This window comes from Punica granatum, chromosome 8, assembly GCF_007655135.1.
Source record: "Punica granatum isolate Tunisia-2019 chromosome 8, ASM765513v2, whole genome shotgun sequence".
Classification (NCBI taxonomy): domain Eukaryota; kingdom Viridiplantae; phylum Streptophyta; class Magnoliopsida; order Myrtales; family Lythraceae; genus Punica; species Punica granatum.
Window position 1 is genome coordinate 27,853,709 of NC_045134.1, and position 16,586 is coordinate 27,870,294.

Genomic DNA, 16,586 nt, shown 5'->3' on the forward strand with positions numbered 1-16,586 from the left:
TTTAGCTGATTCTGATATCCATGCATTAGGATGAGAGTCTGATTTGTTCATCAAAGAACAAACGAATGAGATTTGTTTTTGCATCATAATCAAAGAACAAAGAATGAGATTTTTGTACTTGAAAGAACATTAGCTTCTGGAATCAAAGAATCAAAGAACAAAGCAAGAATCCTGCTTTTTCTCGGGAAAAAAAAAGAACATTGGCTTCTGGAAACATGTAGCAGTGTAAGAACAAACAAATGAGATTTCTGTACTTGTCAATAAGACTCTGGATTCCCACTTCAAAAAGGATTTAACAGAGAATCGTGTTGGCAATTTTCTCGGAAAAAAAAGAACATTAGATTCTAGAAACATGTAGCAGTGTCTTCCTTATGGATTTGTGTTGGCATTGTTCGAGGTTTACTCGCAACAATTGGGCTCGTGCTGTTTTTGCAGCGTCTCCCAAAGGCAAGGAACCTTTGTTGGGCCTTGATAATGGGCAAGAATGTACTGAGGTTCGCATCCGACATTGCAGAACTTGTCATCATTGATATAGTGGACTTCTTGGCCACTACTTTTGAAGTGGTCGATCCATATGCCCATCGCAACATCTTCCAACTTAAATAACTACAAGAAAATTTCATTTGGTAAAGATTTTGGGACAATTATTAACCGTTTTCTCATTATAACAAGAATATATTATGGAGCTGCAATTGTCTGTTGATTGTCTATGTGTTCCACTTCTATGGAACTTCATATGGGTCTCATTTGCCTCTCTCTCTCTTGATATATCTATTTATGCTTTGTGTTTTGCATGAGGTGATGGATTTTTGAATTGGTTTTATGAAGGAATGATGATGAGGTTGGTGAGGAGGATAATCTTGAAGTATATGATGTAGATGGGCAGGAAGATTATTTTGAGTATGAAGGTACTGAACATGTTGATTCAGGGGTTTACTGGAATTCAGAATGCATATTTAATGAGGATGCTGAAGGTCATTTGGATGAAGAAGAAGAGCATATTGATGAAGGATCAGATCTCGAAAATGGAGAGCATATAGTTGTCAGCTTATCACCAACGACAGCAGATATGGTCATCTCCAGTGATGAAGAACAAGGTTATATTTCAGAAGAGTTAGTGGACAACTGTATATCTGATGATGACAAGGGTGATGACGAGTTGGGAAAGTACCCCGAGTTTGATGAGAATGCCACGTTTGGGGAGGTTCAATTAGAGTTACAAATGTTATTCCCAAACTTAACTATGTTCAAGAAAGCTGTGACAGATTATAATGTATCAATAGGAAGGGTGTTCAAATTTGTGAAGAATGACAACGAAAGGGTTAGGGCAAAGTGTAGATCGGAAGGGTGCAAATGGGAGATCTACTGTTCTTGGAGTAATGAGGTGAAAACTTTCAAAGTAAAGAAGTTCGTGGAGCCACATACTTGTGCTAGGGGGTTCAAAAACAAGCAAGCTAATAAGAAGTGGTTGGCTGCTCAGCTTGTTGATGAATTAAGATCATACCCGACAATGTCAGCACATGATGCTTTTGAGTGGTTTAAAAGGTATAGAGGTATTCACGTAGATGACTATCAAATATATAGAGCAATGAGATTAGCCAGAAAAATTGTAGAGGGATCTGAGAAGTTGCAATATCAAAAATTGTGGGACTACTGTGAGGAATTGAGGAGGCGGAATCCTAATTCTACATTTGGTTTGAAAGTACATAGACCTACTCTAGAGTTGCCACCAACATTTGATAGGCTATACATTTGCTTTAATGCAAATGTTCAGGGGTTTAAAGCAGGATGCAGACCCCTCATTGGGCTGGATGAGTGTTTTCTAAAGGGATATTATGGAGGACAATTACTGTCTGCTGTTGCTCAAGATGGCAATCAACATTTTTATGTGATTGCAGTAGCTGTTGTTGAGCAAGAAAGTAGGGATACATGGAGTTGGTTTTTGACAAATTTTCTTGGGGATATTGGACAATACAGTGATAATGGTTGGAATTTTATATCAGATCAACAGAAGGTACCTATCAATTACTTATAATTTTTTAATATTGACTAAAACTAGAATATTATTTGACAATGAAGATTCTTGCAGGGTTTGAAATTGGCTTTGGAGGAATTATGTCCTGGTGCTCCACATAGGAATTGTGTATTGCACATATGGAGGAACTTCTACAACAAATTCAAGAACATGGAACTAACCAAACAACTTTGGAAATGTGCAAGAAGTACTACAATGGTGGAGTTTGAACATAATATGATGATAATGAAGAGAATGAATGAGGATGCATGGGCATGGCTGAAGAGATTCAAGCCCGACTCTTGGAGCAAAGCTGGATTTAGTGATTACCCTAAGAATGATAATCTACTAAATAATACTTGTGAGCAGTTTAACTCGAAGATTGTGAAGTTCAGAGGTAAGCCAATCATTACGATGCTTGAAGAGATTAGATGTTATTTGATGGGAAAGATGAATAAGCACAGATTGAGGGCAAATAGCTTTGTGGGTCCAATTTATCCAGTAGCACAGAGTAGACTAGACAAGTTTAGAAAAGATAGTTCATATTGGACTCCCGAATGGGTTGGTGATGCAGATGGTTACAAATTTCAAGTATGGAAAAGGCCCCAATGCAAGGTGGTAGATTTAGGTGCTGGAACTTGTAGTTGTAGAATGTGGCAGTTAACTGGGATACTATGTGCACATGCTATTGCTTGCATGGCTTACAATAATTTGGAACCCGAGAAGTATGTCCACGCATGGTATTCTACTGAACGATGGAGAGCCACTTATGTCCCATACATTGAACCAATTACTAGTGAAAGTGACTGGCACCACACTGAACTGCTACCAATTGAACCACCTGCATTTAAAAGACCGTCTGGAAGGCCTAAGCAAAAGAGAAGGCAATCTCAGGGTGAGGCAAGCAACTCTGTCAACTCCTCCAATGCAACAAGAAAGTATGGTGAGACTCACTGCTCTAGATGTGGAGAGGCTGGGCACAACATTAGGAGATGTACGAATGAAGCCACTAATGATGCTCTAAATAGGAGAGGAAACAGAAGAACAACCAGGGGTCCTAATGCATCTGATTCACAGGTATGATAATTGTTTATTATGATAAATTTAATTGGCTTTGTCTTATAACTGCTCTTTTGCTTTTTTGGTAGGTTGAAGCCCCCTTAGGCCCCTCAGGCCCCATTGTAGGGTCTCAAGACTCTATCATCCTTGGACCTAGCGTACCTGTTTCATTGGGATCCATTCGATCAGCTTCACATTCTTCTGCTCAGGTTGATTGAACTCACAATGAGTATTGAAATTATTTTTACTAAGAGAAGCCAACATATAAATCTTGTTTTTTTAGGTTCAACGAAGACATTCTAGCTCAGGAATGGGGATACCAGCAAACTAAGGTCCTAATTGGAGGCCTCCAACACCATTTAATCCATTGCCAAGTCCAAGCAAATTTCCATTCGGCTTCCTTGCAGCAGTAATGGGTAGGGGCAATTGGAGTACTCATGCTTGTAGACCCCCTCCTATAAGGCCAAGGGTACTTGCAGAAGCTTCAACAGCTTCAGCGTCAACTTCCCATTCAAGCTCATCACAAGGATCAAACACCATCAGTCGAAGACCTTGAGGAGTTAGTGGATATAAGTAGTTTGTATGTTTATGATTATGTATTCTGTTGGAAAATTGCATTTTGTTATTTGGTGATGCAGAACGGTGGTTATGCTTATGTATTTTGTTGTAAAATTGCATTTTGTTCTTTGGTGATGTAGAACAATGGTTATGGTTATGTATTATGTTGGTCCAATTTGCATTTTGTTCTTTGGTGATGCAGAATAGTGGTTATGGTCTTTGGCAATGTAGAACAGTGGTTATGGTTATTTATTCTATTGGATAATTGCATTTTGTTCTTTGGTGCTGCAGAACAGTAGTTATGGTTATGTATTATGTTGAAAAAAATCCAATTTGTTCTTTGGCAATGTAGAATAGTGGTTATGGTTATGGCATCTGTTGAAAAAATGCAATTCGTTCTTTGGCAAAATAGGCAACAAGAATAGAATGGCCACTCAGAATAGACAATAATAACATAACAGTGGCGAGCAAAGCCAAACATTGTATTACATTAGCAATAATAAAGACATCTCAATACAAATAAGAAGCCCACAAGCCTACAGTATCCCATTCACACGAGAAAACACGTTACCATATCCTAAGACAAACACAAACAAAAACTAAAACAAGAACGGAAATCAATATACCACATGCAATCTTCAACATTTTGTTTTCATGTTCATACATTTGAATTTTCTTCTTCATCTTCTTCATGAGCTTGTTATCTTCTCCATTTAAAGCTTGTTTCCCGAGGGATGTAAAAGAAGCTCCAAACTGCTCCTCATCATCAACCCATTCAAAGTATCTACAAGTAAGATCACTTCTCTTCCATAAAGGACAACCAAGGAAACGTCTACCATAGCTTTGTTTCCTGGTAGATGTTTGCAACAGTAGCTTCCTTCCACACCCACACAAATTGACTGATTCCTCAACTCGTGAAGAAGCTGTGGACTTTTGGATGTATTGCTTTGTCCCACTCCATTGGCTTCCCTCACCTCCCATAATTGTTTGTTCTCGCTGCAAATGGTTGAAGCTGCAAAATAACATGTCAGTTCATGAAAGCTGGTAAACCTAAGTAAAGAACAAGCCAATCATGAAAAAAAGATTTAATAGAGAAATTATAGGAAATGCGTTCCCAAAAACCTAAAATAGAAGTTACGGGATGACCTTTGCAAGCTTATGGAAAATACCATTCCACAGAGCTCTAAGGATAGCAAACACCAAGAGGAAAAGTAGTTTAAAGCTCTCAAAGTGACATTTACTCTATTTGGGTCACTTTCAAACGCATGCAAAACAGCAGAGCTTGCCTTTGTACTTTAGACTTCCCATGCGGACAAACACAAGATGGGCTCAGAATCAGATTCTCTAATCCAACTCCAATAATCCCATGCGAAATGCATATATAATAATTAAGTTGGCAAATCCCATCATCTGACCTCATAAAACTTCACAATCTTTCGGTCCTTTATATATATAACTGACATACAATTTCACATTTAAACAACAAACACAAGACACATTAAAGACAGGTGCTCCTTCTTGGTGACCCAACTCTGTCCCAACCCAATCCCTTCATTACCATTGGCTACATCACATATAAGGTTAAGTTCATGGTCACATCGCTGTGCCCACCTAAGCTCGAGTACGACCTCTCATAAACCTAATCTTTCAAAGTCGTAACAGCAGCATTCAATCCAATGATACCGACAGTAGACTACTCTATATTTTATATGTGACCATGATCATGATGATGCGTACCTATACCTGCACGACTAGGCGGGCAACTGTTCTTTCGATTGCATTGCCAGACAAAAGCATTTATCTTGTCCCAGCTCCTGAAAGAGACACAATTTTGATGAACGTAACATGTATGGTACTAATTTTTCCAATTCTGTCTATGGTACTAATTCTTTTTGGTTGACAAGGGCAATGAACGCAGCTCAACATCATTGTTTCTAACTTAGAACAACCTTCCAATTGTAGTTCTTCACACGTATTCCATCCAAAGCACTGGTCTCTTCAATTCCAATCTAGCCATCAGAAGAGTAAATCTCATATACATAAAACTCCACCAACAGCAACCTAACCTTTGTTTCTCTGGATTCCTTCAATTTTCGAGTAAGCTGAATTCTGCCCCCATCAGTTAAACATTTTGGGAACTTACCCTACACTTTAGCTCAATATACTGCCTAATGCATATCATATGAAGTAAAGGCAGACCACTACGCCTAAATGAACAAAAGACGGTTCAAATCTGCAGCTGAGATGCAACTTTGGACTTCTCTAGGTTCATAATTTCCAAGGCCTAAATATAATTGCTTCCAGCAATTGCCTAAATATAATTTTCCAAGGTTCATGAAAGCATGCTTTCGATCAATGTCATGATATGCACTGGATTAGTCTTCTACAGCGGGGTAAACGACCAACAAGCCGGAATTATACTGACCTGGAAGATCGCGATTGCAGCAGAATGGACAACCAAAGACAGCTTCATCTAACAGTCAGTCCTCACCTGGAAGCCATTTGCAATGCAAATCAAGAGCCGCGGGTGCTTCTCGTTGTAAAACAACCAACAATTCAAAACAATTCATTCATTCATAAAACCAATTCAAAAATCCATCACCTCATGCAAAACACAAAGCATAAATAGATATATCAAGAGAGAGAGAAATCTTATTGACAAGTACAGAAATCTCATTTGTTTGTTCTTACACTGCTACATGTTTCCAGAAGCCAATGTTCTTTTTTTTTTCCCGAGAAAAAGTAGGATTCCTGCTTTGTTCTTTGATTCTTTGATTCCAGAAGCTAATGTTCTTTCAAGTACAAAAATCTCATTCGTTTGTTCTTTGATGAACAAATCAGACTCTCATCCTAATGCATGGATATCAGAATCAGCTAAAGGCCAGGACCCTGCTCGAGCACTTTCTTGAGCATTTTGTCGAGCACTTGCTATGCATGGTGGTGAACAAATGAACAACAATTGCAGCAGAATGGACAACCAAAGACAGCTTCATCTAACAGTCAATCCTCACCTGGAAGCCATTTGCAATGCAAATCAAGAGCCGCGGGTGCTTCTCGTTGTAAAACAACCAACAATCACTGCAGTAGAAATCAACAGAGCAATCCGGGCGACACTCTCAACGCACGAGCAGTCACGGGAGATCACGGGCGACACGGGAGATCACCACCAATCAACAGCCGCAACTTCGAAAGATCGCGGGCGACACTCGCAAGGCAAGAAATCTCCAGGCGTTGGGTTGAATTTGATGATTTCTAGCTCAATTAGGTCAAATCGAATTTTGGGGGAAGATGCAATCTGGGAATTTGGGAGGGAGGATGTGGTTTCTCTCTGCAGGGACGATGAACAGAGCAACGTCACGGCGTCTAGAGGATGATCTGTTAAGGGACTCCCACTTTTTTGAACAGAAGGACCAATTAGTCCAAATGTTTCAAACGTCCGGACCAATTAGTCCAAACGTTTCAAACGTCCGGACCAATTGGTACAAAGAATTTATTTCCGGGACGAACTTGCCTCTAGGTGCATATTTCAGGGACCAAATTATCAATTTTGTCAAATGAAATGGATAACTGCTGTCAGATTAGGTCTTGCGGCATTTGACCGGAGACGTCAGTAAGTAAACAGCAGCCGCGTGGCCCGCAACTTTAAAAAGCCGAAAAGGACAAACAATCGAAACTCCCGAGCTCAAATATTCATCCTCTCTCGTTTGCATCAGAACAGCAGCGAAGAAGAAGAGATAAATGGGGAAGGGGAAGCAGGCGGCGGTGGTCTTAGGAGCCCTAGCCTTCGGGTGGCTGGCCATCGAGATGGCCTTCAAGCCGTTCCTCGACAGGGCCCGCTCCGCCATGGACCGCTCCGACCCGGACCGCGACCCTGACGACGAGGAAGCCCCCTCCTCCGAACTCCCAGCCCCAGGCCAACCCTCGCCTGCTGCTGCAAGTCAGTGAGCGGATCCGCCCAGAACGGAGGCTTCTCGATCGATCTAGTCGACAATCAGAACGTAGAGTACGTATCTTTGCCTCTTTATACAGATTTTAGCAGTGAATTTGATCTGCCGAATCGCGGAATTGGGGATCGGTCGTCTGTGCTGTTGATGTTAATGAATTGCATGCTTGCTCTGTTCTCTGTGAAAAATTAATGGCCGCTTAGTGAATTTGGGAGATTGTGATTTCTTCTTTGCGTGAAAATTACTGAAAAAAATATAAATAAAATTCTACGAAGGAACAGTTTTTTCATTTTGGTTTGAAAAAATTACAAGCTGAAAGTGGTCTTCTCTCACTTTTACAACTGATGTTACAATTTGTTTTTTTATTTACTCTTTGAGCTCATCACTTTTCCACGCACAAAAAAAAAAGGTTTGTTTAAAAAGAATTCGTTCTTAATAAGAGAATTATTGTCTTCCTTAGTGTTTCTTTTTATAAGAATTGGCAAAATCATAATATTTATTTTTGTTTCGATAATGTTGTAATATTTTGTAAAATGTTTAAATTTGATGTTTCATGACGGTCCTACTCTAGATAGGAACGGAAGAGGCTCACAAAATCAAATCATAAAATTGAATGGTAAAGTGTTTCAAAGAATAAGGAAAATGCTGTGTGTAATTTTCATAATGCCAAAATTATCCATTAAAAAATAAAATTGCAAATCTGTGAACGGTTAGAATAGAAGGTAATTAAGGGTAAAAGAGTAAACCTATGTGCTTTTCAACTACCTTTCCCACCCTTTGTCCTATTAGACCATCTCTAGCTGCCCTTATATCTTAATTGAGTCCTACACTGTCATATAAACGTCACGTCAGATGAAAACAAACTTTGAAGAAAAAGAGATAATTTTAGTTCATCTGATCAGGTCCACATATACATTTATATTAATTTAATGAATATAACTATTGTTATATATAATTGATATATGTATAATTAATATATATTCTTAACTATTTTAATTAATTTAATTAATTAAACATAATTAATAATACAAAAGAAATAAAAAAATTATTTAAATTAATAATAAAAATATTAATTAATTAATATTCATTCAAATAAAATAATATTGCATAGCGTTATCAAAATAATAAGAAAAACACACCCGTTAAAAAAAATTACATGACGAACTGTATTTTTTTGAAAAAAAGAATTACATTCCGTTGTGGTTTTGTCATAGTTGCCATATATGGTCTACCAGGTACGCTTGTAGTTGACGATGGATTATGTTATTTTCGAAAAATTCCTGTAATGGCGTAAAATTTTGCTCTTCTAGTTTCGGCAGTGGTAGGGGGCTCATCGTACAAGGTTGCCAGATCGATGTTCACATCATAAGTTTATTGCTCATCTTTAACGATCATATTACGCGGTATGATGCAAGCTTTCATAATCACTTTGAGCTTTCTTAGGACCATGATCGAGCATGGCCATGTATAATCGCAAAGCGAGTCTTCAACCCTCTAAATGCACGTTCCACGTGTTTCCGTGCTGATTCTTGAGCTTTGGCAAGCAACTTACTCTTCTTTGATTGTGGTCCGAGAATTGTTTTGACGAATGTTGCCCATTGTTTCTATTGATTGTAAAATTTACCTTGAGAGCACGACCTTGTAGCATATCATCAAAGACAGGTGACTCGAATTCGCGTCTAACCGAAACTCGAACTTCGCCAATTCACTTCCAAACTTTGTGGGACACATCCTAGTTGCCCAAACTGATCTAAAAACGTGTGAGATCCACCAAATCAAGTCGGTAGCCACCAAACCAGCCACCTCCTTCTCTTAGCTGAATTCTCCATTTTCAAGCCAATAAATTAGAATTTGCTTCATCTTCTTCAAATCCAGCTCAAAGTCAACTTGTAAGTCACCATTTTGGACTAATCTCCATTCCCTAATTGGTGCAAAATTCGACTAACCACCACCATTTGCCTTAATTGTACTTAATTTTTGCAAAATGGCCATTTAAACACATCTATAAATGCCCAAGTGCATAGCCATTCAATGACAACTTCTCTTGCATACATTTCACTCAAAATACTCTCAAAAGAATCCCTTTAAAGACTCAGCTTGTCCAGCTCCCTGAAAATCCCGAAATCAAACAAATAACCGAAATAAAACGAGATAAACGAAAGTATGGAATAGAACCGAATGAAAAATCACCTTATCACCCCACAAACTTAAAGATCTAAAGGTCATAGCTCCTTTTAAGTTGCAAGGGGGTTATACCTAGTTTCAAGAGTCAAAGACAAGTCGATAAAGTTGTTGAAAACACGTTGAAAGTGGAAGAGAACTTGGTTGGTATTGTTCACCCGAGAAGAGGTCCGATTTTGTTTTGCTTGCACCAGTGGATCGAGTTGGTTGCTTGAGCTAGCCCGGCCTGGGACACCTTCCAAGAGGGTTTCGGAGGTGACTACGGGTGGCTCGGGACGTGCAGGAACCTGTGCTAACCCGAAATAGCAAGAAAACCCGGTAAGTGAAAAAATTGTCCTTTTAGATTCGGTTTAGAAAGTCTTGTGTTTAATTGTGGTTGAGTGGTTTGTTTGATGTCTCCTTTCTCTGAGAGGACCCTTAAGAAGTGTATGAGGATATGAACGAGTTAAATCTCCAAGAATGGTCCGATTTAAGATTTGGCATGGTGCACAAGTTCGCTGCCACCCGAGAACCGGTAAAGGACCCGATTGTATAGTGGGATGGAACTGGCAGCTGGAGGCCTCAACCACTAAAACTAACCTCGGAAATGGACTTGGGGGGTCGAAAACATGAAGGGTATGTATTAGTTCAAGGCTCGGGATAGGTTGGTTAGGTGGTCGCCAGAAAATGATTTGTTTTTCGGCAATTTTGGCTTGATTTCGGGATTTTCAGGGAGCTGGACGAGCTGAGGCTTTTAGGGGATTCTTTTGAAAGTATTTTAAATGAAATGTATGTAAGAAAAGTTGTCATTGAATGGCTATACACTTAGGTATTTATAGAGGTACGTAAAAGGCCATTTTGTAAACATTAAGTGCAATTAAGGTAAATTGTGGTGGCTAGGCGAATTTTGCACCAATTAGGGAAGGAGATTAGTCCAAAATGATGGCTTGCAAATTGGCTTTGAGTTGAATTTGAAGAAGATGAAACGTCTAGGGCCTGTTTGAAAACCAAATGCAACTCAACTCTGCTCAATCCTGATTTACTACAGGACAACATTGGCAGCAAAATTCCTTCATGTGGGACCCAGGCGTTGCAGCACATGTACGATGGTCAACAATGAGGGCGGTTGAATTTTTTTGCTGAGCTCCAACCTGTTCTCTAAAGTGTTGATTTTTTTATTCAAAAATTGTCTTTTAACTTTTTTGGACTGATACCAAGCTTTTCAAGTTCAAAATTTTTTCCTTTACTTTTTCAGCTTTCCTTGACATTTTGCTATATGAAAATGTCGCCACTTTTCAAAAGTCAAGAATACACTTTCGGCCATTTGACAGATTAAAGTAAGCACGCTAAAAAAAGTACAAAAGTTATTACATACATTATTTTTTTCATTCAATAAATAAGACAACTCCTAATATAATATGTAAGTGCATGTCATCGCACTCATCTCTCTGTACGCCATAATCGATTAGCGATACGATCACGTACAGCGTTCATTTCGACGCTACTCATATCTATATCCACTCTATTTCCTTCTTGTAGTGGAGGATTGCGAAATTCATCGTAATCCATCCACGCATCGCCGTACTCTAGAAATAATCTATCATGATAATTATTACGGCGAATAAAATTATGCAAAACAAAACATGCAAGGACAAGTTGTCCTTGTGTATACGGTATGAAGTTCGTCATTAAAGTTAGTATGGCGAATCTCTTTTTCAAAATACCGAAGCAACGTTCGATTACATTACGCACTGACGCATGGCGCTGATTAAATAGCTCTTTTTCCGTTGTTGGCGGATTTTGCCGAGGAAAATCACTCCGGTGGTACCGTTCCCCTTTGTATGGAGCCAAATATCGTGGTATATTTGGAAATCCTGCATCAACAACATAATATTGTTCTGCAAAGAACATAAGGAAAATTAGAGTTAATTAAATTAGAGTTGCAATTTCATAGAAAACCGTTGCATGTATAAGCAAATACTCACGACCACGCGGTGCTGGAAAACCTTCCACTGACGCAGCTTCGAAAAATATTCGTGAATCGTGTGCGGAACCCTCCCAACCCGTCATCACGTATGTAAACATCATGTCGTGTGAACAAGCAGCCAATACATTTTGAGATATCTCGGCATTTCGATCGCGATAAGGTACTCTGTTCGCCTGTGGCACGCATGCAGCGACATGGGTTCCATCGATAGCTCCAATACAATGCTGCATGACAAACGCATAATTATATGTACCGAACATAGTATGCCGAAAACAGTTTTCTATAGTATGAAATTAGCAGAGAACATACCTTAAAGAAACGCCACCTTTCATCATTTTCAATTTCCGGCTGGACAGAAACGTTCCGTGGTGTTATAAAATCTTGTGATAATTGTTGTATTCCGCGTGCAATTTTTTTGATAAATCGTGACACCGTCTCCTTCGAGTGTTGAAACCTTTTTGCCACCATTGAAAATCGCATACTGTATGAAATAACTAACATGAACATACCGACTTGCTCTTCCACTGTGATACCTCTACTGGTATCTGTGATGCCACACCGCAATCGAAGTGTGTCGCATAGATTTCTAAACACGTAAGGTTCCATTCTGAAACTTTCGAAGCACCGAACATCACTCCCTAATAGTTCAACAATGTACTGTCTTCCTTGAAGTGCTGAATTTCTACAAGGCCTGTTACGTGGAACGGGATCATCGAGCTGATCATATTGCATCATCAAGTTGAAGAACGCCCGTCGCCTATCGTCAGGATCGTCGTTACTAGAGTTATTGGCATAGCCCGAAGACGACGCATTACGAGACATGCTGTTTGACAAATGATCGCCTGTCGGTGTGGATATAAGATCACGAACACTTCGTTAACAGTGAAACACATTAATCATACTCATTGAATTGCAAACAGAAAATCATCAACAAAACAAAACACACAAAACAAACAAGAGTTCAGTCATTTTAAAAAAAACCATAGTCAGATAGCCAAATAAAAATTAAAATGGGTTCACAGATTCTTCAAGTATGAGGAAGCTGCATTATCCATTCCTGTTAGTCGTCCTCCGTGAACCACATGAAAAGCCTCCGTGCTCCCGGATCAAGGAGGGCGCTGGCGGCTTTCACATACAGGGAGTGAGGGATTCTCGATTTCAATTTTGCCAACTCCTCCGGGCTTCCTCGATGCTATTCTTCTCAGGTTTCTCAGGGCTCGTTACCGACTTGCTTCTCTTTGCCGACGGTGGGGTGTTCTGTGGCTGTGGCTTCGTGTAACTCTCCCTGAACATGTCCATGCATTCCTGCATTTGTGAACTCTTGCTTAGACGTCTTTTCGGCGCTCTACGTCGAGACTCGGTTATCATGGGCTCTGCCTGAACATGGAGGAGGTCGTCACTGTCATCGGAGCCTTCTTCGAGGTCGACATGTTGTTTCCCCTTCCCCTTCCCCCTAGATAAGAATTCCTCATTTAATCGGCGTTCTTCTTCTAATGTTGGAGGTGGATCGGTCGAGGAGATACATAGAGCACCGGTAGCCACTGAAGAACTAAAGAGTTGCTTCTGCAAATCGTAGTGGTTGCAGCCCTTGCTCCGAAATGCCTTGTATGCCCTGTTTTTCTATACAATGAAGTACGACATGACTCAAAAAAGATCAGTGACAATTCATTCAAAACAACCTTAGAAGCCGAACAAACAATTTATGAGAATGTACCTTTGCAAACATATCCCAAACATCTTGGTCGGCTGTGATGGTGTTTGTGTCTGCATCCCACCCAACGCCTGTATGCCTAACTATTTCAGAGAATCGGGTGAAATTGGTCTTCATTCTCTGATGCTTATCCTTTACCTTCTGCAAACACAGCTGTTGTTCTAGAAATAGATTTACCATCTCAGCTGTAATCTCCTTCCAAGTAGTTTTCTTCCATGTTGTACTGTGTGCTCTTCTCAGCTTCTCGAGCATTATGTTTATGAAAGTGAACTCCATTTCATCACTCCAGTCGATGATGATATTTTCGCCTTTAGGAGCCATAATGCATGCACTTGGTCCAGAATTACAATTATCTAACAATGCACCTAACAATGATCTATCAGTTGCGATAAACAACAGTATGCAACACCAAACTTAGTCAGTCTATTCCTTCTTGAAATGCAAATAACATGCATCTTCTAGTTATGACAGAAAGCACAGTAAGATGGCAACCTTGAAAACAAACAAAAATTCTGAACCAGACCAGCATGGCATCAACGCATAGTAGCGCAACCACATTAGAAGCAGTGAAATTAACTGACCATACAAGGAAGACAAGCCCAGATAGTCCGAACCACAAACCCACAACAACATGGAAACATTCTGTTAACAGATCAGGAAGAACAAGCTGATAAGGCGGCCTATTCCGGAAAGGACAACAAACAAGGCTCATTCAATCAGAAATCAGAACAGATCTATGAACCCCCACACAGGTAGGCGACATTACGGTAACAGGGCAAGGGCACTAGATGACCAAGGAGGTCTTCCTAAGCAGACAACAATAAAATTTGCTCTACTATCAATTAGAACGCTTATTCCGATTAACTCAACAATCTTATATATCAGTAAATGCATTAATTTAGCAAATTATGCCTTAGCATGGAACCATTTTAGTAAAGTGTACAGGAGAATAGAAAAACTATTGGATTAATCGAGGGGAAGGAGGGAAAAAAAGTTCAATTGATATTGCATATAACAACCTAAGATTGGTTTTTATCTAGACATATATTTCGCAAGGAAAGTTAATTAAATCCTCGGATATTTATAAAATGATCCACTGCTTCAATTTTGTAATCAGAACTGCAAGTATACAGTCTGCAGAGAAGGAAAGGGAGAAGGCAATGGGGGCTATTAAACTGAAGGCGATAACAGTTTATCACCGTCGAAATAACACCAACTCTTGCAATCAGAAATCATTAATCGAGATAGAGATCAGAAGAATTACCTCACTGTCGATGCCTCTCCAAAACAACAACTTCATGGGCTTTTTAAACCCCAACCCTGATGGAAACCAGCGAACTGGAGGGGCCCCCGACAGCGACGAAAGTCGGGAATCTCTGGCAGCCGGTTACAGAGATGTCGTCCTTCGCGAATCTCTCCTGCAAAGGTCGTGCTTTTCACTGTTCTTCGCACCAAAGATGCACAGGGGCAAGATCACGGACGAACAGCCTGTTTGCAGAGAACAGCGTTCATAAACCCGTAATAATCAGTGAAATTTGTAAAATCAAATCAGTAAACGGACAGTTTCCGACCGAGTAGAACAAAGAAATTTCTTCGATTTCGGCCGATGCGCACAAAGCTTAGAAGGAAGAAGGGATCGATGCAGGAAGGATGAGGGGATGAAGAGGAGCGGCAGTGTCTTCACTCAGCTTCAACGGCTCTCTGGCTTGACACCAACAGGGGCAAAAAAATAAAAATAAATTATATGCACTAGTCAAACTAAACGGCAGATCTGGGGATGCATGTTGCGGCCAATTTTGTTTTTTTGCTGAAATGCCAAGGAAAGCTGAAAAAGTAAAGGAAAAAATTTTGAACCTGAAAAGCTTGGTATAAGTTCAAAAAAGTTAAAAGACAATTTTTGAATAAAAAAATCAACACTTTAGAGAACAGGTTGGAGCTCAGCAAAAAAATTCAACCGCCCTCATTGTTGACCATCGTACATGTGCTGCAACGCCCGGGTCCCACATGAAGGAATTTTGCTGCCAATGTTGTCCTGTAGTAAATCAGGATTGAGCAGAGTTGAGTTGCATTTGGTTTTCAAACAGGCCCCTAATTTGTTAACTTGAAAATGGAGAATTCGGAAAAGAAAGGGAGGTGGTTGGTTTAGTGGCTGCCGACTTGGTTTGGTCGGTCCCACACTTTTTTAGGTCAGTTAGGGCAGATAGGGGGGTCTCACAAAGTTTGGAAGTGAATTGGCGAAGTTCGGGTTTCGGTTAGACGCGAATTCGAGTCCTGTAGTTCAAGTTATGGCGGAATCGATAATGCTCGTAAAAAAATCGATTCAAATGAGCACAATATTGTCATTTTTGGACACTTGGAAGCATTTGGGTGACCTTGGGTCTTATGTGACTTCGGGAAGAAAATTTGAAAAGCTCGTATCCTGGTTATTCGTACATTTGATGCCCGTAGCTCAAGTAAGTGTCGTGTGATTAATGTGCGCGATAAATCGGCTTTAATGAGCCCAAGAATGCCACATTTTTCCATGGGGATATTCGGTTGATTTTGGGAATCGAGGGCCATTTTTGCTTGCCTCGAGCAAACGAGATCAAATTGGTCATTTCTGCTGTACATATCCCGAATCTACGCTTCGTGTCGGTCGTTTTGACGTATTTTGTCATTTGTGCAAAACGGTGGACCCAGGGTCCTTTTTCAGTAAGTGAGGGGTGAAATGATCATTTTGCCCCTTCCGTGCGATTAGGGGGTCAATCTTGCGCAATTCGGGCGTGCAGAGCCAAATGGTCATTTCTATCGCTTATTCGTGCATCAACGTGCTTTTATGCTTATTTTGGTGTGTTATGTGCTTTAAGATGACCAAATGACCATTTTTCCCCTGCTCGGGGTCGAGTGTAGATTTTGCCTAGTTCTGGTGCCCCGAAGCCAATTTGCCCCTTTTCCGTCACTTTTTCGTGTATCTGCACACTATTATGTTCAATTTGGCTTTTTATGTATTCAAACATGCAAAATGATCTTTTTGCCCCTGCTAAATAGGCCAAATGACCATTTTGCCCTTGGATTTGTGGTTGGCACTTGTAGGGAGTTATGGGGGTATTTGGGCACGCCGGAGATGTTTGTACCCTCTTTTTGTCAAAATAAGTCTCGTTCTGTCTGTCAAGC

General features: G+C 40.1%; 2 protein-coding genes across 5 annotated transcripts; both read left to right on the forward strand.

The window, feature by feature from the left end:
• The first annotated feature begins 474 nt into the window (after window positions 1-474).
• LOC116188915 lies at window positions 475-3,291 on the forward strand. The gene is made up of 4 exons (XM_031518365.1): window positions 475-494; window positions 829-2,014; window positions 2,090-3,091; window positions 3,163-3,291. Exons 1-4 carry the CDS (start codon window positions 475-477, stop codon window positions 3,289-3,291), a joined length of 2,337 nt encoding a protein of 778 aa, XP_031374225.1.
• Window positions 3,292-7,281: 3,990 nt separating this feature from the next.
• LOC116189540 (outer envelope membrane protein 7-like) lies at window positions 7,282-10,981 on the forward strand. 4 transcript variants are annotated; one of them, XM_031519251.1, is made up of 2 exons: window positions 7,282-7,634; window positions 9,951-10,744. In XM_031519251.1, the coding sequence occupies exon 1, from the start codon at window positions 7,370-7,372 to the stop codon at window positions 7,574-7,576; it is 207 nt and encodes a 68-aa protein (XP_031375111.1). In that variant the 5' UTR covers window positions 7,282-7,369; the 3' UTR covers window positions 7,577-7,634; window positions 9,951-10,744. The 4 variants fall into 4 exon arrangements, with proteins under 4 accessions (XP_031375111.1, XP_031375113.1, XP_031375112.1 ...); XM_031519253.1 differs by lacking the exon at window positions 9,951-10,744 and adding an exon at window positions 9,019-9,258; XM_031519252.1 differs by lacking the exon at window positions 9,951-10,744 and adding an exon at window positions 8,886-8,992.
• Window positions 10,982-16,586: the final 5,605 nt, after the last annotated feature.

Excerpts from the sequence above, each read along its gene's own strand:
- LOC116188915 (XM_031518365.1), top strand. The coding sequence starts at position 475 with ATGGGCAAGAATGTACTGAG. Across the intron at positions 2,015-2,089 it reads TTATATCAGATCAACAGAAG|GGTTTGAAATTGGCTTTGGA; the intron begins GTACCTATCAAT and ends AGATTCTTGCAG. Across the intron at positions 3,092-3,162 it reads CTAATGCATCTGATTCACAG|GTTGAAGCCCCCTTAGGCCC; the intron begins GTATGATAATTG and ends CTTTTTTGGTAG.
- LOC116189540 (XM_031519251.1), top strand. The coding sequence starts at position 7,370 with ATGGGGAAGGGGAAGCAGGCGGCGGTGGTCTTAGGAGCCCTAGCCTTC.